This window comes from Dermacentor variabilis, chromosome 6 (genome assembly GCF_050947875.1).
Source record: "Dermacentor variabilis isolate Ectoservices chromosome 6, ASM5094787v1, whole genome shotgun sequence".
In the NCBI taxonomy this organism is placed as follows: Eukaryota; Metazoa; Arthropoda; class Arachnida; order Ixodida; family Ixodidae; genus Dermacentor; species Dermacentor variabilis.
The window spans coordinates 113,074,025-113,094,082 of NC_134573.1; the positions used below are offsets into that span (position 1 = coordinate 113,074,025).

The window sequence follows — 20,058 nt, forward strand, 5'->3', positions numbered from 1 at the left end:
CCTAAATTAACTGTGCCTTTTTCGGCATCATTAGCGGCATTGATGTGGCATTGATATGGCATTGATGTGGCATTGATGTGGCATTGATGTGGCATTGATGTGGCATTGATGTGGCATTGATGTGGCAGCGATGTGGCAGCGATGTGGCAGCGATGAGGCAGCGATGAGGCAGCGATGAGGCAGCGATGTGGCAGCGATGTGGAAGAACACGACAAGGAACGCGCTAGCAGTGGCACGTGTGCTCCGATTTTCTGTACTTCACAACGCGAACTTGAGACATACAGATCTAAGGTTCTCGCCTTAAAAATAAGATATCCACTGGAGGCAGTCAAATCCACATTTTCGCGTTTCGCACGCGTAATGCGGGAGTTGTGCGCTCGGCTCCCACTATCAGCATGTTGCCTTTTCCTGCGCTTTTATTTCCATTTTCCGTAACAATACTACATTTCAAATTATTCAACACAACTATAATTGTCACCTGTGATTTCTCTGGCTTCACTGTCTGCTTTCTTCGTATGGTTTTAGACGAAGATTTTTATTGACAAAACACGTCTTTGGTTTTATAATGTATAAAAATATTTCAAAGCTCCAAGATGATACCTAAGCACCAAACAAGGTATCAGCGATCGAAGTAGAACAACGGCTTACCGTATTTCACCTTGAAGGCATTCCACTCCTTTTCCATGCTTGCAATGCTGACTCCAGCAGAGCCCCATATTAAAGCGCTTAACAATATCCAGGATGACAGAGTAAGAAGGAAAGAATGTGACATAATCTGGAAGCACAATGAACGAGAATAGCATGAGCCTTGTGGTTATGCACTCCCGCGTGAATAGAATATGTAGGATTAGGAAGCCAGTTGAAGAGAGACATGTCAAAATTCATCTTCGTAACACTGCTGGTGTTGTCGCATTGCTCTTGTGTGAGAAATAGAATGCAGGCTTTTCACTGAAAAGTTTTTTTTGTGCGCATCCCACAAGGTTTTGAAGTACCAAAGCGAATGCAGAAGTTCAGAAGGTGAGTGAATACCACTCTCAGGAAGAAGAAAAGCGCAGAGTCACCGTTTATACTCTCTATAAAATCAAGTTAGGTTTTGCCTGTTTGCGCTGGGAAATTAGTGTGTTTTTTTTCAGCTGACGAAATGCCATCAATGAAGGTGCATAGGCACAGGAAAACGCGATTGAGCTTTTCGTTGTTTAATCCAGTTATAACTCAGTGAGACGGAAGTTGAGATTCTGAGAAAGTACTAAAATGTTGGCTATACACCAAATATTAATGCCGACCTTTATTCCCCTCATGCTTGGCATTTTGGGGTAAATAGGTTCCTGTCTTGCTTTGTTTTCAAAAACATATTTATGAGCGACGAATGGTGGAAATGAACCTCTGTGGTCGAATAACCTCTGCCGGGGCTATAACCATTAAGTCACAATCGATGTTTTTTTCTTTAGTGGCAGCTTTGAGTACATGCATACTTTCATCGTTCCAAAGCCATACAGCTTTTAAAGAACTCGGCGCGGGCACCTCGGGCCACTTTTTTGATCTTCTTTCCTTCTAACAGCTCGCATTTTAAGTTGGTGCGCGAACCTACACAACCTCCGCTACGGAGCCACTTTCCCCGTACTCTCCTCGTATCAGCTTACGCTACGTCGAAAATGTGCGACGCTGTAGCGACATTTAGATGGCCGGAGTAAATCATGCTTCAACATTTCTTCGCCGGAGCACAAATCTCATCATTGTTATAACACACACCACATGACACAGCCATAGGTATGTAGGATAGCATCAGATGAAGATGCTGGTAACGTCACAACAATCCGTGTTTCTTTCGTTTATGGCCGTCCACTGCCTATGTAGAAACCAACAATCGCCGGGTCGTAAGCTCGCCTCGAAGGGCTGGCTAGAAACCACGCCATTGCCGCCATAAGATGTTAATCAACGTGGTCATCATTCTGCCGTTGTCGTCACACACACACACGGATGCTCGACCGCCACGCGTACACAACTACTCAATTTGCGCAAGCACGTAGGTCCGCCTATGGTATCGCTTTGCGAAGCTACAAACAAGCCTAGACAGCCAGGTACTTGCGAAGTGCTTCCCATAACATCGATGGTGCGCGGGGTCTGCATAATCTTTTTCAGTGATGGTTTACTCATGAAAACACAAAACTAAACAAGCAACGATCATTCTATTAGTGATGTATCGCTTTGTTCGCGCTCGGAATTCCTGTATAATGCGTTTGCCATTCTAGCTTTAGCTTCAACAGAAGCTCTAGAGTGGGCCAGCCAGAAAAACGCAATTTCTCATGGCAGTGTTTTTACACTACGGTTACGGGTACGTCATGTACTGGTATTCTCCACCGGTCCTTGTACATAAGGCTCATCGATATAGTTTTCTTGTTTCTATTGTACCGGAAGAAAAAGTTTAGCATAAAGATTGCCGTTTAGTGGATTTTCAAACTGGAACACTATACACAAAACGACAGCATGTCGAGGAGCATTCTTAACGTATCATCTTGTGACCACCTTTCAAGCTTATGCTCTTGTAAGATTCACTGCACTCCAATGATAGACATTGTCGAATAACGAGAAAATGGACAGAATTGTAGGATTTGCTTACCGAAGTTCGATAACAAAGAGGAAACAGCGCTAACAATGGACACTTGTACAATTGCAGAAATCTCTGAGTGTCCGGTGGTCTGGCGACCGCATTAGACAAAAGCCAACACCGAGTGTTATCAGGAAAGCGAGATATGTTCGGCAAGCATTCCTAGCACGATGTGTCAGGTGAACCCCGGGGTGCAGTCATACAACTGCGTGGCGCGCGAACGTTATCGCCACGTGCTTTATGGATACCTCGTGCTTCTATCAGGAAAAAAAGAGACGATACGCAAATAATCTTAGCAAATGCTCTTCTCAATAGCGCGATTATTTCATTTTCGGTTTTTAACTGTGACCCTAAATCTGAAGTGTTTTCACATTTGGCTTCTGCAAAAGAGCCACGGAGGCTGGGAATACCACCCACGTCGTGCGGCAGTGGGGGAAGCTAGGAGAGTGAGAGAAATTTAGACTTGCAGGTGGGACCACATTGCAGAATTTGTTGGGAAGCGAGTGAAGCTACTGCATCAAACTATAGCTTTCAAGTTGCGCAGCTTCGTTAAGAATGTAGTTTCATTTATCTTTAGACTTATCTAGATAAGTGCAGGTGCTCTAATACAATAGACGAAGTTCCTCATTGGCAACCCTTGGCATAGAACATATAACTAATTCATTATAATGAACCACCGACAGCATCACTTTAATTCTGCCACCATTCGGAAAGTGCGACACATAACAAGGTTTTATAAAGTACTTTATTCGATAGCAATGACAAATCATATATATATATATATATATATATATATATATATATATATATATATATATATATAGTATATTTTTTCTCCGCTACGCGGATATGCAATACCTACAAACAACTGGAGAAAATTTACAAAAACCTGTCTATATTCTTGGCGCTCAATATTGAACCTCCGCTTAAGCTAGATCAGTGCGTTAAATGACAGGATACGTAATGAAGCTGGCGATTCCGCATTCATTATATGAATCCCTTCTGATGAGGATGTAGCCTTGCTGACCCCAATTGGTGCCCCACCTGAAATAAATAAAAATAAAGTGATGGATTAAGATGGCCTCAGGACATCACCAAGCCACGCGGTGAACTACCCTGGCAGGCGCATCTAATTCAAACAACTAAGCAGATCTTAGGTCCTAAAAGACTACGTTACACATAGAATGGTCATGTGATTGCTAAATCCTTCGCAAACTACGAGAGAAATCATGCGTCCGCTTGTCATAGAAAAGCTACTTGTTCCAGCAGCTTTCAATAGCTTGTCGGGTAAGAGAGAGATAAAAGTGAGAAAGCACAAATAGTATCCACAAAAGCGTTTGCTAGGCTACCTTATGCTCGGGAAGGACCAGGTTGGCTGAAGCACGCCGCTACCCCAAAGCCACATGGTAAACTGATCAACATGAGCGCTGGCTCCTCAATAGCACAATTTATTCAATGCTTTAGGCATAATAGGTTTGGCACGAAGTTTGTAAGGATGCATATATCTCTCCCCTCACGCACAGAGCTGCATGACGGCATCGGTGCCAGAAAAATATCCCCTACGTCATCTAGCTTTCATCACCGAAAAATGTTTGAAACAAGAAGTAAAATAGGAAATATACGTTGGGTGATCAGAGGCCACTAGGATTATGTCCTCCGCGAAGACCTTTCAGAATAATAGTGATGACGGCCGAAAGCATTACAACTGCTTTTCGCTAACTGTAAATATAAACTTACTGTACAATGGGTAACATTGATGAAATAATCCATGCAATGTTTCTACGCGCCGACTTACGAATTCCTCACAATCCAGTACTTCTCGCCATTTTCAGTGGCTCCGTAACCAACAATCAGAACACCTTGGTACATAGTGTCTTTGGAGCACCTAGAATCATGGTACACTCCTGAAGGAGAGAAGGAAATGGACACATTTATTAAGGACAGTCCCCGTACATCTTGTAGGCTAATTATTGCTTCTGTGTTGCGCTAATTGCTGAGAATGCGTATAGCGCTGTATGAGAGTGTACTTGAATAAACTTCAAGCTTCAGCCTCTTCTCTCCATAACTTTGCTTTTCAGGCAAACTTCCCATGTGCAGCCAATTCAGTGCAAATATAATAAAACCATCAGGCAAGAACCAAGCAGATCACACTGCTGACCTAATAAACTTGTCAAAATCTCAAGACAAACGTAGTTACAAAAGTGTTACTGTTGCGGCTCCGGAATAGGGCGACGCCGTGTGACTGGGAAGCTCAAAAGAAACGTTTTCAATTCGCGAATGTCAAACACTTTGCGGATGGTACATGAACAATAACTTCTATGCAACCATGCTATTTTGGGATAGGCTGCAGATAACTCCCTTGAAATATGCATTTTACGGTACTATGTAAAGTTCGGTACCATACCATGCTTCAACCGTCGGTAGGAGCGATATATCAGGAGAGAGACAGCACACTGCCTGTTAGGTGGAAGTGCGCATCCTCTATGGGGACGCTTCCTAAAGCCCTTTTTCGGTGCTAGAGCTGCCCGTATCGCAAAAAGCTTTAGCTTAGGCTGGTCGCTGCATTTTTTAAGGATAAACAGGACAGCGCGAAAAAACATAGGCGAACATGGGATATGTAAAGAGACCGGGTGCGGTTTTGTTTACGAGGCCTTCTTCGTCTGTTTTTTCACGCTGCCCTGCTGTCTATGCCTGTATAGACTCGACCATTTCTGCCAAAAATTGCCTTGTTTAAGAGATAACAAGCACTGCACGGCCTGTACGCTTTGGCGTCGACAGGAGCTTTCAGCTTCGATATGTTCAGTAACGAACGCTGTGATTGCACACAAAGAGCGCTTCACTTCTACCTAATACATTGAGTGGCTCTGATAAAGGTGAACAGGGGGGGCGTATTATGTAAGGATTCCATCTTCAGTTACCATTCTTTCAGCTTCTCGACATCGGCTGGCATGGTGCCTAGTTATCGGCAGTATAGGCTACTGATTTGGACGAGAAATCACGCACGAACAGAATTGAAGGAGAGGTATGTTGTGCAATACCCGCCAAGATTATGCAGCCATTGCGGCAACGAGCGTCGGTGGCTACGATATGTAGCTTTTTCAGAACGCAATGAACCGTCGACTAAATGTAGCCACAAGCACGGCTTGACGTCGTATACGACGTGCACTAAGGCATATTCGCGTGTTGCACTCTTGGGGCGCTCGGTGGCCATTCACATATGCAGTGCGGTGTCACTGTCGTTTATCACTACGACTTGAACTCTGCTGCATTCATGAGTCTGCGCCTGTGACAGCCAGACCTGCCTTAGCACCTCGATTGAGAGGAGTTCAACTATGCCAAATGAGGAGTCTAGCTCACATTTGCATACGGTACCACTACAACCACAGTTCGGCGCGAGCACGCAAGAGCTGTCACAAAGCATTGTTTGGTTTACTAAGGCACCACATTGGCGCTAAATAAATGTTAACAGCGGGGGGGGGGGGAGGAGACGGTGCGAGGATATTCTCTTGTCCGGAAGTCTAGAGGATCTTTCCAATGACGACCGTATGTTACTGTGCCTTGCGATTTCATTTTCATTGCTCTTGCACCTAGTGATACGGCTTGTATGGTGCTTGAAAGCCATGCCCGAATGTCTACTGGGCTGAAAGGTCGCCTCGACTTCGAAGCCTGTGCTATGTGGAATGGAAGCCTTCCATGAAAACATGCTGAGGCGAAGAGCAAATGCAGATTGTTGCTGTGGGTCAAGCCTCTCTTGCATTCCTGATGTGCCAGCTTTGCAGCCAAAACAAAAAACTTGCCTTCGGAGTAGAATGCGAATGTAGGCATCCTGTTGTCGACAAATGCACATACTGGGCCGACAAGAGCAACCTTAGTCATCAGCGCCATCTCTGTTGCTGAATTAATGTCGACAAAGCTGGACACTGTGGCAGCCACTCCCGTCTGATCGAATGCGCAGTCTGATTTCTGAAAGGTGACCAAGAGGAGATAACAGTTATGGGTGTAAACTCTTTATTTCGAAAGCAGAAAATGGCCCAAGAAAAGTGGTAGATGTAATGGCTAGTTGCCAATGACAGTTTAGTACCTGTCCATCTTCAATGGTTCCAGGCGAGAAGCTCCGGAATCGCTGTTCTCTTTGTGCAATAGTATTCCATCAATTAGTTGAAGTGAGTATCAGAATTGTTTACGCATTTTATTGGTGCTGCCTATGTTTATGCGGCCTTCTTTTTTTGTGTGTGAACACCTCTATAGCAATAGACAAAGACTCCTTATCTATTCTTCCACATTCCTCCTCCCCAAGTGTAGGGTAGCCAACCGGGCACGTTCTTCGTTAAGCTACCCACCTTTCCCTCTTCGTTTCTCTCCCTTCCTCTCACAGTCATTTAGATCAGGCTAACCCATTGCCTGCGGCGGTGGAACGTCAGGTACAGAAATTTTCAAACTGGCTCCCGCGGAACCCAAGGGTTTCGTATTTTTGGGTATCGCGAGCAGCCAACGCGAATCCGACCCCCTAGGTGAATTTTAACATTAGAGTTTAAATCGGATGACTAAAACCGCCGCATCCGCACAACGGCAGTCTTCGCGAGAAACGCCATCGCCGCAGTGGCGTTCAATACTTATTGCTGGCTACGCATATATGTGCTAAAAATAAATGGGGCAGTGCCAGGTTGGGGGGCGGGGGGAGGGGCGGCCCTCTGCGTATGCAGGTGGGGTTCCCCGACGCCAGGAAGTTTCGGAATCCGAGATCTAACAGAATGCTATGCGCCGTGCAATGACTAAATTCATAGGAAAATATGGTTGTATAAAAGAATAATCATCGTTCCGTCAATCTTACAGGGACTTTCTATTATTAGAGGTCACGTGTGTAAAAGCGTGCAAAGTACTTCACAGTATATCAAACAAGTAGTTGAGTCGACTAGTCTACAGTTGAGAAATACACTGGTTTTTGCCACAAATGTCGTGGATAATTGAAGCAGGCGACATTACACATGTACATATGAAGGAAGTAGTTATTGGGACGTGCGCCTGCCATCCCTTCTTTCAATATATATATATATATATATATATATATATATATATATATAAGTAAGAGTTTGCGGACATGCACAAGAAATTGAAACGCATATTCACCAAATTAACAAAATGTTACTAATGATTTTTAATGATGAATGGCTTTACGGCACTTATTGCAGTTTACGAATCGCAACGAGTGCATCTGCAAGGCGTACCCACTTGGAATTAAATTCTAAAATGGCACTGAGATCATCTTGGCGATATGGGCCATCAAACTCACCGTAAAAGTATGCAGTTGTTCCACTTGTTTAGCACAATTGTCTCTCATGCAATGATGCACAAAAGTAAGTGGAACACCGATACATTTCGCCCCACAACTTCGGAAATGATATCTCGAAAAGGGTGTCATCCTGGAAATTCATTTCAAGTTGGTGCGTCTTGCAAACTAAGCCGCTACATTTCGTTAATCGCAATATGCGCCGTAGATAATTAATTAAGAAGTTCATCGGCAAATCTCTGTGAATTAGTTGAATATGTGTCGATTTCTCGTGATAATAATGTCCGCCTCTTTGAGTAATTTAGCTCAGTGACAAAAGTTATGCCATCTGCCACTGGCGATTTTCAAATATTCCATAAAACCTACAGATGATAAGCACACACACACACACAAATGTGTGTATATATATATATATATATATATATATATATATATATATATATATATATATACCGTAACGGCTGTATATGTTAATCCTTTATCGCTGTGAGTAGCGTGGCGTCTAATGATAGGAAAACACGCATACATGGAGGCAAGGATTGTCAAATTTTTTCGCAAGAATTTTTTTTTCACTGTAGCTGGAAGCTTGAGTTGGAGAAAGATTTTACAAGTATTCAACGGGGTCTTCGAGAACAATATTTTCTGCCATGGACATCAGTACCAGTTACCTTGTTCTGTTACTCAAGTTACCCTGCTGAATCTTACGAAAGCGGCAATGTAACAAGTAACGGCCAACGCACATACGCTTAAGAACGCAACCGTCACAGAACAGCAAGTGCATCTACGTTGTAATTAAAGCCTAGGTCTTTTTTTACGTTACTAGCACTCCCGTCTTAGGAAAGATAATAAAAAAAAATCTCAGTGCCCTTCCACTCTGTGAAGGATGACCGGCGAAGCTGTTTATGCGGGCCCCTTAATAGCAAACTGCATGTCCGCCACTGGTCGGCCCGGTATTGTACTATCTTCGGTATCAGCCCACATTTGGGGAGTGCTTAACGCCTGCGTCACCTCTACCGCGGGTCGACCGTGCATTGAGATATTTTTCTACACGCGGACACGATAATGGGGAAAGTAGCCCTTAACAGTTTCGCTGTAAAAAGAGACAATGTCTGAGAAGACGACTTACCGTTCCCACATACGGGTAGCTTTCTTCACTATCTATACCACCGTTGACTTTAATATATCCATAAGTAGAATCCATAAAGCCCCCATCACAGTTTCTGTTGTGAAACATTGCTCCGCAGTCCACAATATTTTGAGCGCTGAGCGGAATGAGTTTGCCAGTTTTGCGGAACTGTTGACTTTCGAGGGCTCCGACCTGTAAGAGTCGCATGCAGTCATTTAATACCCGAAACGTGACTAAAGCACCACGTAGCCGAGAAGGCTACAAAACGTTCATTAAAACGCTTTCTCTTGTTCTCGCAACGTTTGGCCAGAGTCGCGTGGTTAACACCCAAGTTTGTTTCTACGTGCTCTCGGACTTGGAAAGCGACAAATAGGCTTGACAGTCGGTTGAGAACATTATTCAAACCAAAACTAATATTGAATCGCAGAGAGGGTCTATTATAAACGCTTAAGGGACTTGTAGAGCCCTGAATTTTAGCCATAAAAGTTAAGTTTTAGGCAAACCATTTATTTCTCACTTAATCAGAAGTGTGCCAGCCATCGCTCATTGAATAAAAAAAATAAGAGCAACGACATGCAATTTATCATTTAGTGGCCGTCAACTACTGTCAGTGAATAGTGAGGTAGAAGCGTGATTTGTCATTTAACCGACTTGAGCTCGGACAGTTCATGCAGGAAAAAGTACAGTACCAGCACGCAAATGGAGCTGAAGGAGTGATTTGATGGATCAAAACGAGACACCCATGCGTCTTAAAAAGAAGTATGCTCACAGAATTACTCATTTACTCCGTTGTAGATCTGTATAATTGTCTGCTAGTTTAACGTTTCTTGCTTATTTGAGGGCACTCGTTATATACTGGCACAGCTTCGCTTTGTGCACGAGATTATGAGAGTCTATGCACAGTTTTCATAAGCAGTTTGACTCCTACTCTGTGATTCCAACTTTCCCGTTTGAGTTTAGCATAAATTATGCATTTTGCGTCGTACGTGCACGTAGCTCTGACAATTGTAGAAAATTTTGTTGCGACGTTGCGTCTGATCTCTGACATGCGGTGCATGCATAGAATCCCCTGCCATTCAGAGGTTGTGTAGTTCGACATGTTCTGTAGTCGCAACGTTGACACAAGACCAGGTGCCTCCCTCTACACTGTATAAGGCCTCCCCAGCCGTGTTCCTTCATGCATGTCTTTCTGTTTGAACCTTGTATAGAGCCATTTGCATTTTCACTTCGCACAGTAGGTTCCTTCGTCAATATTGGTGAAAGAAGCAGTCAGCTGCTAACCTATTCTCACCTAAATTATCCAATAGATGAACGCTAGCCTTTGTCGGTCAACCGTCGTCATGTCCAACTACTTACCGCACTGAATGCATAAGAAGAAAAACACGATCCCTGGTCGGGCACTGGCGTCACAGCGCCCTCTTTTCGCCAGTCCACTTCATCAGGCAATTCACTGGCATTAAGGTGGATCGGTTCTTCTGAACAAGCCAACACTTCTAAGCTGGGTCTTGTTTCAGGCGTGAATGTTACCACTTGGGCGAGCTCGGAACTCAGCTGCGGCATAAAAGGTTATCTCACATTGAAGCACTCGTGGCTTAAAAATAAAAGCACACGCAGGGTAACTACTTTGTTTAGAGGGACCTTTGCCACGGGAAATCCTGTCTATATACATGGAAATGGGGAAAACATTTTGTTAAGCATCTATTGCAAAAAAATTTGAGAAGGTTGAGAAACTTAAAATCGAACATTTGTAGAGAGCAGATTCCTTTATTAGGCGGTTATGTTTCCTTAAAAAATTCTTAAAAGATTGAAAAACTTGGACAATAATGTAGAATACAATATCGTAACTTCGCAGTAAGAAATGACAACATGTGAATGGCAGCTCTTGGAACACATTATTATATGGTGACATATTGACAAAATCAACATTTGTTAGATTACTCAAAATTGTACAATTTGTCTTCTTTAGACGTTCTAAGAGCTGTAATTTATAAAATTGTGTTATATGTTCTTGGCGGAAAGTTATCAAGTCATATTCTGAGTGCTCAGCGCTTATTTTTAATTACGCAATTTTCAGTAACTCCGCAGAAGAAGCTGTGCTGCCCAATAAAAATCTGCCTCCTGCGACGAGTAGAACACTATCTTAAAATGCAGTACTTATTATTGAAATTGGTAAGTAGTAGCGCACCTGGAATTAAAGTAACCTGTTAAGCGAAAATATTAAATGTTGTATATTTAAGCACGCTTTGGTATCATGGTATTACTTCTGGTGCATATATTTATCCCTGAAGCTACCTACCACCAATATCATTACCAATTATAGAAATACAAGTTAAATTCGAAATTACGAACCAAGGCGTAGAAGTTAGAGAGGGTAATAGAATATCCAGACCCGCGGAGATACAACAAGCGGTTGATCAGTATAGCTGTTTCCATTCGTGGAGCACCGATTGACTGGTCTTACTGGTGCGGTTTTCAGCGTTCCTCTGAGCCTCAATATCTGGCGCATTCTAAGTGTAAGAAAATTTTCTCATGAGGATTTACCGACCCATACTATGCACCTAAGTCAATGTTGGTTAATAAGTGGTTGTAGTTACTACCAAACACGTGCTTCGTTTCTTTTTTGGAGTGTCATAGCTGCAGAGCCCAGTTAGTCAATTTATGCGCCCGCAGTACTCGCGCTGATGGCGATATTCCTCACATTTTAACGCGATAGCGTTAAGGAGCTCGTGTCGCAGAAAAGCCGGTGTCGTCGGCGTCGGTGTCGGCGTCGGCGTCCGCGGCGTTAAACGTGAGCGATAAATCACGGCAGGCACTTCATAAATAAAAATCAACTTCTATGATGGGCTGGGTGGGAATCGAACCAGGGTCCTCGGAGTGTGAGACAGAGACGTTACCACTGAGCCACGAGTTCGATGCTTCAAAGCGGTACAAAAGCGCCTCTAGTGAACGCGGTGTTGCCTTAGAAACGAGCTGTTTCTAAGGCTCAGGCGTGCGTCGCTTGCTCAGGCGCACATTTCGTTTTATTTAGTAGCGACTGCAGCCCAACATATCTTGAATCGTGAGGATGACTGCAGCTATACTAGCGTGTTGAAAAGGAAAAAAAGAAGAAAAAGAAGAGGACGTGATAAGGTTTTGCTTATAGGTATTAAACTTGAGCGACATATTTTTTGGTTATCTGTGGTTGTCTAAAACAGCTTTAACCTTAACAAAGGACACTAAGGTGTTCACTGCTGTAAATATATTGGTGTCTTACACACAGCGGGAGTATTAGGCGTTAGCAATACACAATGTTCGTCTTATGTCTTTGAGAAGTTACGTGGTTGCAAGCTATGAACACGCTTTCTGTGCGTCTATGCGCATAATTTAGACTACAACACAAGTGTCTGTAAATGGAGGCATTCGCTACATTACAGAAATGGTGTAACCAACACATCCCTCTCGGTAAAACTATCGTTCTTCTTATTTTACTCTCTTACCATATCTCCGAAGCGATTCATAGCCAGCTTAAAGCTGACATTTCCTTCGTTGTATTTCTGGTTATGCTCTTTGATCAACTCAAGGTTGCTTGCAAAAATAAGAAGCCTTTTGTGTTCCTCTTCTTTTGATTGGTACAATTTTCCTACGCAAGAAAAAAACGAAACTTTTCATGAACTTTTACGAACATAAATAAGAAATAATATAATAGTCTTGTATGTTCATACATACACGAATTCCGAGCGCTCACTGTATGTGCCTAATGAAAGGAGCATGAAGCCTTAATGGCGAAAGGTCGTCGTTTATGACAGGATGTTATTTTGCTTCTTTCTTTTTGCAGCATTATTTTTCTTGGACACATAGCGACTTACATCTTTTATTTGCGATCAAGCTTTACTTTGGAATACACATTTTAAGCCTAATCTTAGCTCCACTTACGCACTACATTACCGGTATTACCGGTAGGGTGCTCCAGCGAACACATTCAAATATCTTTTAAAGTTGCCTGTGGCAAGTTCAAGTTCATGAGCTGGTCTAGTCGAAGCGGCGGACAATACTTGCACAAAAAATTGAGATGCAAAATCGACTAAGTGACAAAATTCACTAATTAAGTTTTATCTCATGATGTGATGGCCCGTATTGCAATTTACAAATTATAGCCGTGGAGTTTGCAAGGCGGATCCACTTGGAACCAGATTTCAAGATGAAAACTGTTTCGAGGTATAACTTCCCGAAATTAACGGAGAAATGCATTTGCGTTCCGGTTAATTTGTTAACAAAAACGTCGTTTCATGTTCTAAAGCACACAAGTAAATGGAACGCCAATACATTTCTCCGCAAAGTTCGAGAACATTTATCTCGAAACTGGTTTCGTCCTGAGAATTCGTTCCATGTGGATCCGCCTTGCGAAGTCCAATGCTAGAATTTGTAAATTGCAATATGGGTCATAACATAACTAGCTAAAAATGTAATGAGTGAATTCTTCTTTATTAGTCGACTTTGCATTTCACTTTTTTGTGCAATAGTGTTCAGCGCTTCGAGTAGACCTGCTCATAAACTAGAATTGAGCTGTCTGCCACAGGCAACCTTTAAGATTTTAAAAGTGTTCACTGAAACACCCTGTATAGAGCACAGATGTGTAGCATAGTGGAACATATTGCCGCGACAAACTTGGTGACATTCCAGTTGCGCGCCCTTGACACTGGGCACGCCGTACCGTGGTGTTGTTCAGCAACAACAGGCAGCCATCTTCGTGGCACTGGCGGCCAGTTGGACTTGGCTGGCATGCGCCACGCGCACGAGGTGTCACGCGAGGAGAAAGAGGAAGACGGTTCGAGGCCAGTTTTGATAACAATTATTTTATCAAAATTCTTACCAATATTTTCATTGCAAGTCTAAATTACAGTTCTATCGTCCCACGCTCCACTATTCAAATCTAGTTTCTCTATACTTCTAACCTTACGGAAAACCGCCTGCTTTTTTGTCTGGGACACAAGACAAGACAAGACTGCCGGGGATTTCTTCACGACCACAGTGACTTTTACTTGTGGGCACAAGTTCGCCCTTAATAAATATCGTTAAAGAACCCCAGGTGGTCGAAATTTCCGGAGTCCTCCACTACGGCGTGCCTCATAATCAGAAAGTGGTTTTGGAACGTAAAACCCCAACTATTATTAGAGCTTGACGTAGTTGAAATTTCTCTTGCCGCCGTTGTGCTTCTTGCTCTCTTGTTTTACGGGAACCTGACGTTCTGCGCGAATTTTTTGAACAGGCCGCACCGTTTGAACCACCTCTGTAGTTTTACACAAATCGCCAATCCGGATCTACGCATTAACACACATGACTGAGGGGAGCCCTTTGTTGCGAGACCGTTTTCAGGCAAGCATGTACCGTGGCAAGGGCGACATCGTCGATCACCAATGAACCGGATCCATGCAATACACCTATAATCACCCTAGGTCCTCTCCACCTAACCCCTTTCACATACTTTTTCCTGTTCACAGTCCAAGTTGTGTAAAAACTTCTCCCAACCGACAAAAAAGGTCCAAATTAAGTAGGGGTACTCACAGTCAGATTGCACACATTTAGCAGTGCGTTTTGTTTAGGTGAGCTACTTAAATTGTAAGGCTTAGCGTCCCGAAGCACGACAAGGCCTAGAAGGAACGCCTTAGCACTGGAGTTGGGCTGCGGTTTACTTTCCACCAACTGTAACGTTCTTTCGCGCACAGTCCAAGCTCTGTGTGCGAGCGTTTTATTATGCTGCGGCCCCATCGAGATTGACCGACTGCTATGGAAAGTCCAAACCGCCACTTTGTTCTCAGGAGTATAACGCCATAGCAACTGCGAAACGGCGGTGTGCCTAAGTGGGTGACAGGGAAAGCTGTTTGTTCAGTACATTCACGGAACAGGCTAAAGACAGTCTATTTACTTGATCGAGAAATATCGTGCCGACCTAACTGCAAAGTTCATACTCAAGATGGAAGAGACAAGCGCAGGTAACCCATTAGGTGAGTGTGTGGTCGCTATCAACTTATAAGCGACGGCGTTGTTCTGCATACCTCATTATAGCGTCATAAAGTGTACATGAGAAAAATCAGTTCCATGCTGTTAATTTTTTAATGCCAGGCTGACTTTCGGTAGTGACAAGAACGAGACAGCTACGGTTTTGAATGGGACGGCTATTTTTGTTGACGCCTTAAGTTCTGCTGTTTTGCACCCCATCTTCCTTTGTACGTATACGTGTTTAGTCGCCATTCGCAGCAGTCAAACAAATCTGGCTATATGCTATGAAATGACAAACACAGTATCCTCTGTGAATACTCTTAAAGTGATTTCCAACATGCAATTCGCACGTTACGAGAGCTAAGGCGGTAAAATTGGAAATTTACCATGCGTTGACGTGAATGATTCCCACTGCTCTTCTATAAACTCCTGGTCAAGAGCGGCGAAACCAACCACCAGGTTGGTGACCAGTAGCATGGTGGTCATTAGAAGCATCATTACTAAGCTCTTCGTACAGTGGACTTCAATCTGAAACTGAAAGGACATAAGCATACGAAGTGACCCACCTTGGACTTCCTGTTATATGCCATTCGAACGAAAAAGATAAAAATTTAGCGTAAGTCATAAGTTGGTGTTAAATGTACTAGATAAACGCAACCTTTTGAAATAATTTTCTCGGCTAGCATAATGGTGTATTTTGTAGTCTTGTAGTCTAATATATATAGGCGATGTTCATATCGGTGATGAGGACTGTTTATATTTTTTTCTCGTGAGCATTTGCAATTACACAGTACAAAGCCAAGCTGGGCACATTTTCACCGCGAAACATTTCTCTCAACGTAAACGTGCGGCGCTCAATCATGCGCAATTCACGCATGGCGACGGCGGAATGACCAAGGCGGCACAATGACCATAGAATGGGGATGCTGAAATTAGTGCGACAGAATAACGACGATGGAATGAACACGAATAAATGAAGATGAGTCTATGGCTACGAAGCAATGGTGGTGATGAATGACAACGACTAATTGTAGACGAAGGAATGATGACGACTGTATGACGACAATGCCTTGCCAATAGTGGTGTAACGATGGTGAAATGGCAACGAGTAGCCATCACAATGGCACGAAGGCGACGGTATGAAAACGGAACGACGACAACGACATGATGAGTGGCGTAATGGTGTAGGACATCACATACGCGCTTAGTTGTATATCACCTGCCGCCCCAGCTCACATTAGTTTATACTATATCCTGTGGTTGTTTCCATTATGTCCGGTACCTGCAAATTGTGCAAGACAGCAGGCAGCAACGAGCACCCCATATAGGGGGGAGGTGGAAAAGAGAAAGAAAACTTTGCTTTAAGTGCAGTGCAGAGCGTGTGGATACGCAGCATAATTTGTGCCACAGCAAAATATTCTTTTCTGCTAGCTCAAACGATATTGAAAGACCCTGGGTTAACTGACTAATGCCACTTACCACTCATGCGTAGACTTTATCAGATTGCCACTCCCAGGTGTGCCAGTTGGACGTGTCACATGAACTCACGAGTAGCACAAACAGCGCAATACAGGCACTATCAAACAATTGTCCGGTTTCTGGGAAAACATGTCCATCGAAGCAGATAAAACAGAAATCTGCCTGTTCAAGCTATGAAAGCAGAAACGAATTGTTTTGTTCGTGGTAGCAGGCTATCAGATAAGTTTCTTTTGCCACTTGTCAGCTGCGGCCAGACCAACATATCTTCCGGCTTGAAGTGATAACTACCGTGAATGGCATAACAGTCAAGTCAAAAGGCATCCTCGTAGACTGATTGCTGTTGCAAAAATTGATGCAATAAAAGGAGAGGGAGGAGGAGTGGTAGATGAGGCGTCCATTACCTCCAGTGAAGAACCAAGAGTGGCCTTAGTTTTATGCGTAAAATTAACCGTAGTCGCTGTTTCATCAACAGCTGAATATACGCGGCTCAGCATCTGTGAACTAAATCTACAGTGGGCAATAACGTCTTTCATGACGACGCTTTCACGAAAAGGAAAGCGTTTCAACCTTCTGACTCTTCTGAACTTCGGCCCGCGGTGGTTGCTAAGTGGCTGTAGTGTTGCGCTGCTAAGCACGAAGTTGCAGGATCGAATCCCAGCCATGGCGGCCGCATTGTGATGGGGGCGAAATGCAAAAACACCCGTGGTACTTAAATTTAGGTGCACGTGAAAGAACCCCAAGTGGTCCAAATTATAATGGAGTCGGCCACTACGGTGCTCCTTATAATCAGACGGACGTTTTGGCTCGTAAATCCCCATAATTCATCTGAACTTTGCAAAGTACCTTTGCTTGTTGGCTCGAATACGAACTGTTATGATGATACTTAGCATGGAAGCTTGGGCATGTTGGTTATTCATTGGAAAGAAAGAACGCAGAGCAAAAAAGACACGAAAACGAGGGAGCGACACGCTCGATGATACCGCGGACTTCCTCATGGGCTGCTGTGATGATGAGCGTCGTAATTTGATAATGTGGCAAAGCTTGTGATTAGCCTGTATGCTGTACGCACCGTTTGAAAATTCTCCGGAAAGGCTTTTCGCTGCGAGCAGTGTCATATCAGGGAAGTCAAACCTTTATCAACGTTAGCGCGGAAAATTCACGCCCGTTATCCGACTGGACTTGTGCGACTGAGAAATCCAGTGACACTGTGTGAGTGGTTGCGTGTTGCGTATAAGCAGACTGCTTTGCAAGCCATCCGCAGCCATATGAATGGGCCGGTAGGCATGATGGAAGTTGCGCAAAAATTCGGAAGGTGGAATGACTCTTCTCATGTAACCTGGCTGTTGCAAGTTTTGGTGCTACTTCCGTCACATATGTTCACCAACTATCCCTGGAAGGGATACAGTTAGATTACGCTGAAGAAATACGTGCAATATATTGCGTACACCTATTGCGAAAGAATGTAGAGCATTTTAGGCTCGCGTCTACTGCCATAAATATGAATATGTTACCACTTTGTGATTCTCATCTGTCAGCGGGAGACGTTTATTACTCGAACAAAAAAAGAACTACCAACAGGATTACGTTGTCATTACAACAGTGAAAGTCCACAGATGCTTAATACTGTTATTAACTGTCTTCTTGAGTATCAATAACTGCAGCAAAATGAACCTTGCGGTTGAAATGGCCATGTTTCTGCACTGCTGTTTATCAATCTAGCTACCAAGGTTAACATGATTCATTCGAAAGAATATGCATGATTCTTACATGATTCCTACTTGTATGGATATACGAGTGCACGCACATCCTGATACATGGGCGCCTCTTCAGTTATTCTACCAGTGACGTTAAGTGTATTTGACCCATCAGTATTACACATAAAAATCAAGATCATTTCTGACATCAACGAATATTATAGATAGCACACAGCGCTAGCTGCTTTCGGGAGAAAGACAAGGAAAGTCAGGGAAGACTAATTAAAAGCACCACCTTCATGTCATTTATATTCACGGTGCTGTTGTGAGAACGAGTTCAGTTTGCTCAAAGATAACAACCAGAAAGCTGGCGAAAAGACGAGTAACTGGTCAGTTAAACCTTAAAAGGACACTTTCTTCTCTCAAAGGCGACTAAATGTAGGAGTGTGCGTGCCGTGGCAAATTACAGAAGGTAAGTGTTTAGTCCCTGGTAAGAATGATGGCAACGGGAGGACGAACGGCAACAGTTACTCCCCATGCACTCCGCTGCTTCCCCCCTGTCGTCTAGGGAAGCGGTGGGAACGGTATTGTCTGTATCAATACAGAGAACATATACAACTTGAAGTTCGTGCACCATTCATTCAACAACATGACGGGCAGCATTTCGCGCCAGCGTTAGCAAACTGCGTGGAACTCAACAAGGTGGAATATCACGAGCCATGATCTTCTTGTGCACACAAAAGCGAAAGTTACACAGTGAAAGTGCAAGTTATTGATGTGCCAGCATGAGCTCTTGGCCAATGGTATCAAGCAGCTTCAATTCCAAGAAGAGAGAATGCAGTTTTAAGTGAAGCGATGTGTAGCTGAAACGAGGCTCACTAAACGACAGAGAAGTCAGTCTTTGTCTTGTCTTGTATGTCCCGTTTGCGTTACACGTACGTGACGTAATGTCTCTCAGGTTGAATCATCAAATCATAATCATCAGCTTTCTTTTTGCAGTCGTATGTGGTTGCAAGTACTTGCAACATTAGACTCTCTCCATAGCACACACAAAGTACCGAGTCTCTTTTCTATTGCCACACCTGGGCTGAGATGCTTAGCGTGCTCTAAGTATTACGTCACATCAAATTAGCTGCCATTGTGCAGCGTAATCTCGCTTGGCAAGGTCTGTCTTTCGAAAAGAGGCTTCTTAAGGGCGTTGTTTGGTTTGAACCTTCGAGCCCATTCCTTTGTGAATTTCGCATCGGGGCGCTTGTCCTTTCTAAGCCGATTTTTACAGCGAAGCTGTTAGCTCCTAGTTGGTCGGGATTTTTCGTGTTCGCGTGCGAAGGTTTGCTCCTACAAAAACAAACAGCCGCTGGAATGCTTTGTGTTTGAGTTTCAGCCTAACAGAATTACGTTTTCTCGAATATTCGAATTATAATCAGATGCACTGATGTCTGCAGGTCGTGTGTAAGTCGTACTTTACAAATTTTGAGACGCATTTTACTTTGAAATATTGAGTTAGTTCAATAACGCACTTGCACTAGGCGAAGGGCCCACTAGAACGAGCATGTATGCTGTAGTTTTGTACATCTGCGTGCGCGCGTGGTGAACATGTGCACATGGGATGGAGGGAAGAGGAGGAGGAAGCAGAAGATGGTTTCTGCTGATGTCCCTGCGTGATTTACGTCAGGGACGTCCACCTCTCACGCCATGGCCCGTACAGCGTCGTGAACTACTTCGAAGGCCCAAGTCGTCGACGTCGTTGTCCCTACAGGGAATGATCCCGAGACCGTCGTCGACGAGATGACCTCAGTAATTGACCTCTCTGAGGTATACTGCGGTCAGCACATGGGTGGCCTCAACATCCAAGTTACCATCAAGAAAATGGCTTCCATGACTCTAATCA

The 20,058-nt window shown here is 43.7% G+C and overlaps 1 protein-coding gene across 1 annotated transcript in view; it reads right to left on the reverse strand.

Annotated features, from left to right (window-relative positions):
* The window catches only part of LOC142586261 (uncharacterized), a 59,902-nt gene that overhangs the window by 19,050 nt on the left and 20,794 nt on the right, over window positions 1–20,058 (reverse strand). Inside the window, exons 9-16 of the mRNA XM_075697508.1 lie at window positions 15,381–15,528; window positions 12,495–12,637; window positions 10,375–10,569; window positions 9,019–9,210; window positions 6,403–6,568; window positions 4,401–4,509; window positions 3,559–3,649; window positions 649–775 (exon numbers count right to left, since the gene is read on the reverse strand). Coding sequence (XP_075553623.1) covers window positions 649–775; window positions 3,559–3,649; window positions 4,401–4,509; window positions 6,403–6,568; window positions 9,019–9,210; window positions 10,375–10,569; window positions 12,495–12,637; window positions 15,381–15,528 — 1,171 coding nt within the window. The remainder of the gene's footprint in view (window positions 1–648; window positions 776–3,558; window positions 3,650–4,400; window positions 4,510–6,402; window positions 6,569–9,018; window positions 9,211–10,374; window positions 10,570–12,494; window positions 12,638–15,380; window positions 15,529–20,058) is intronic.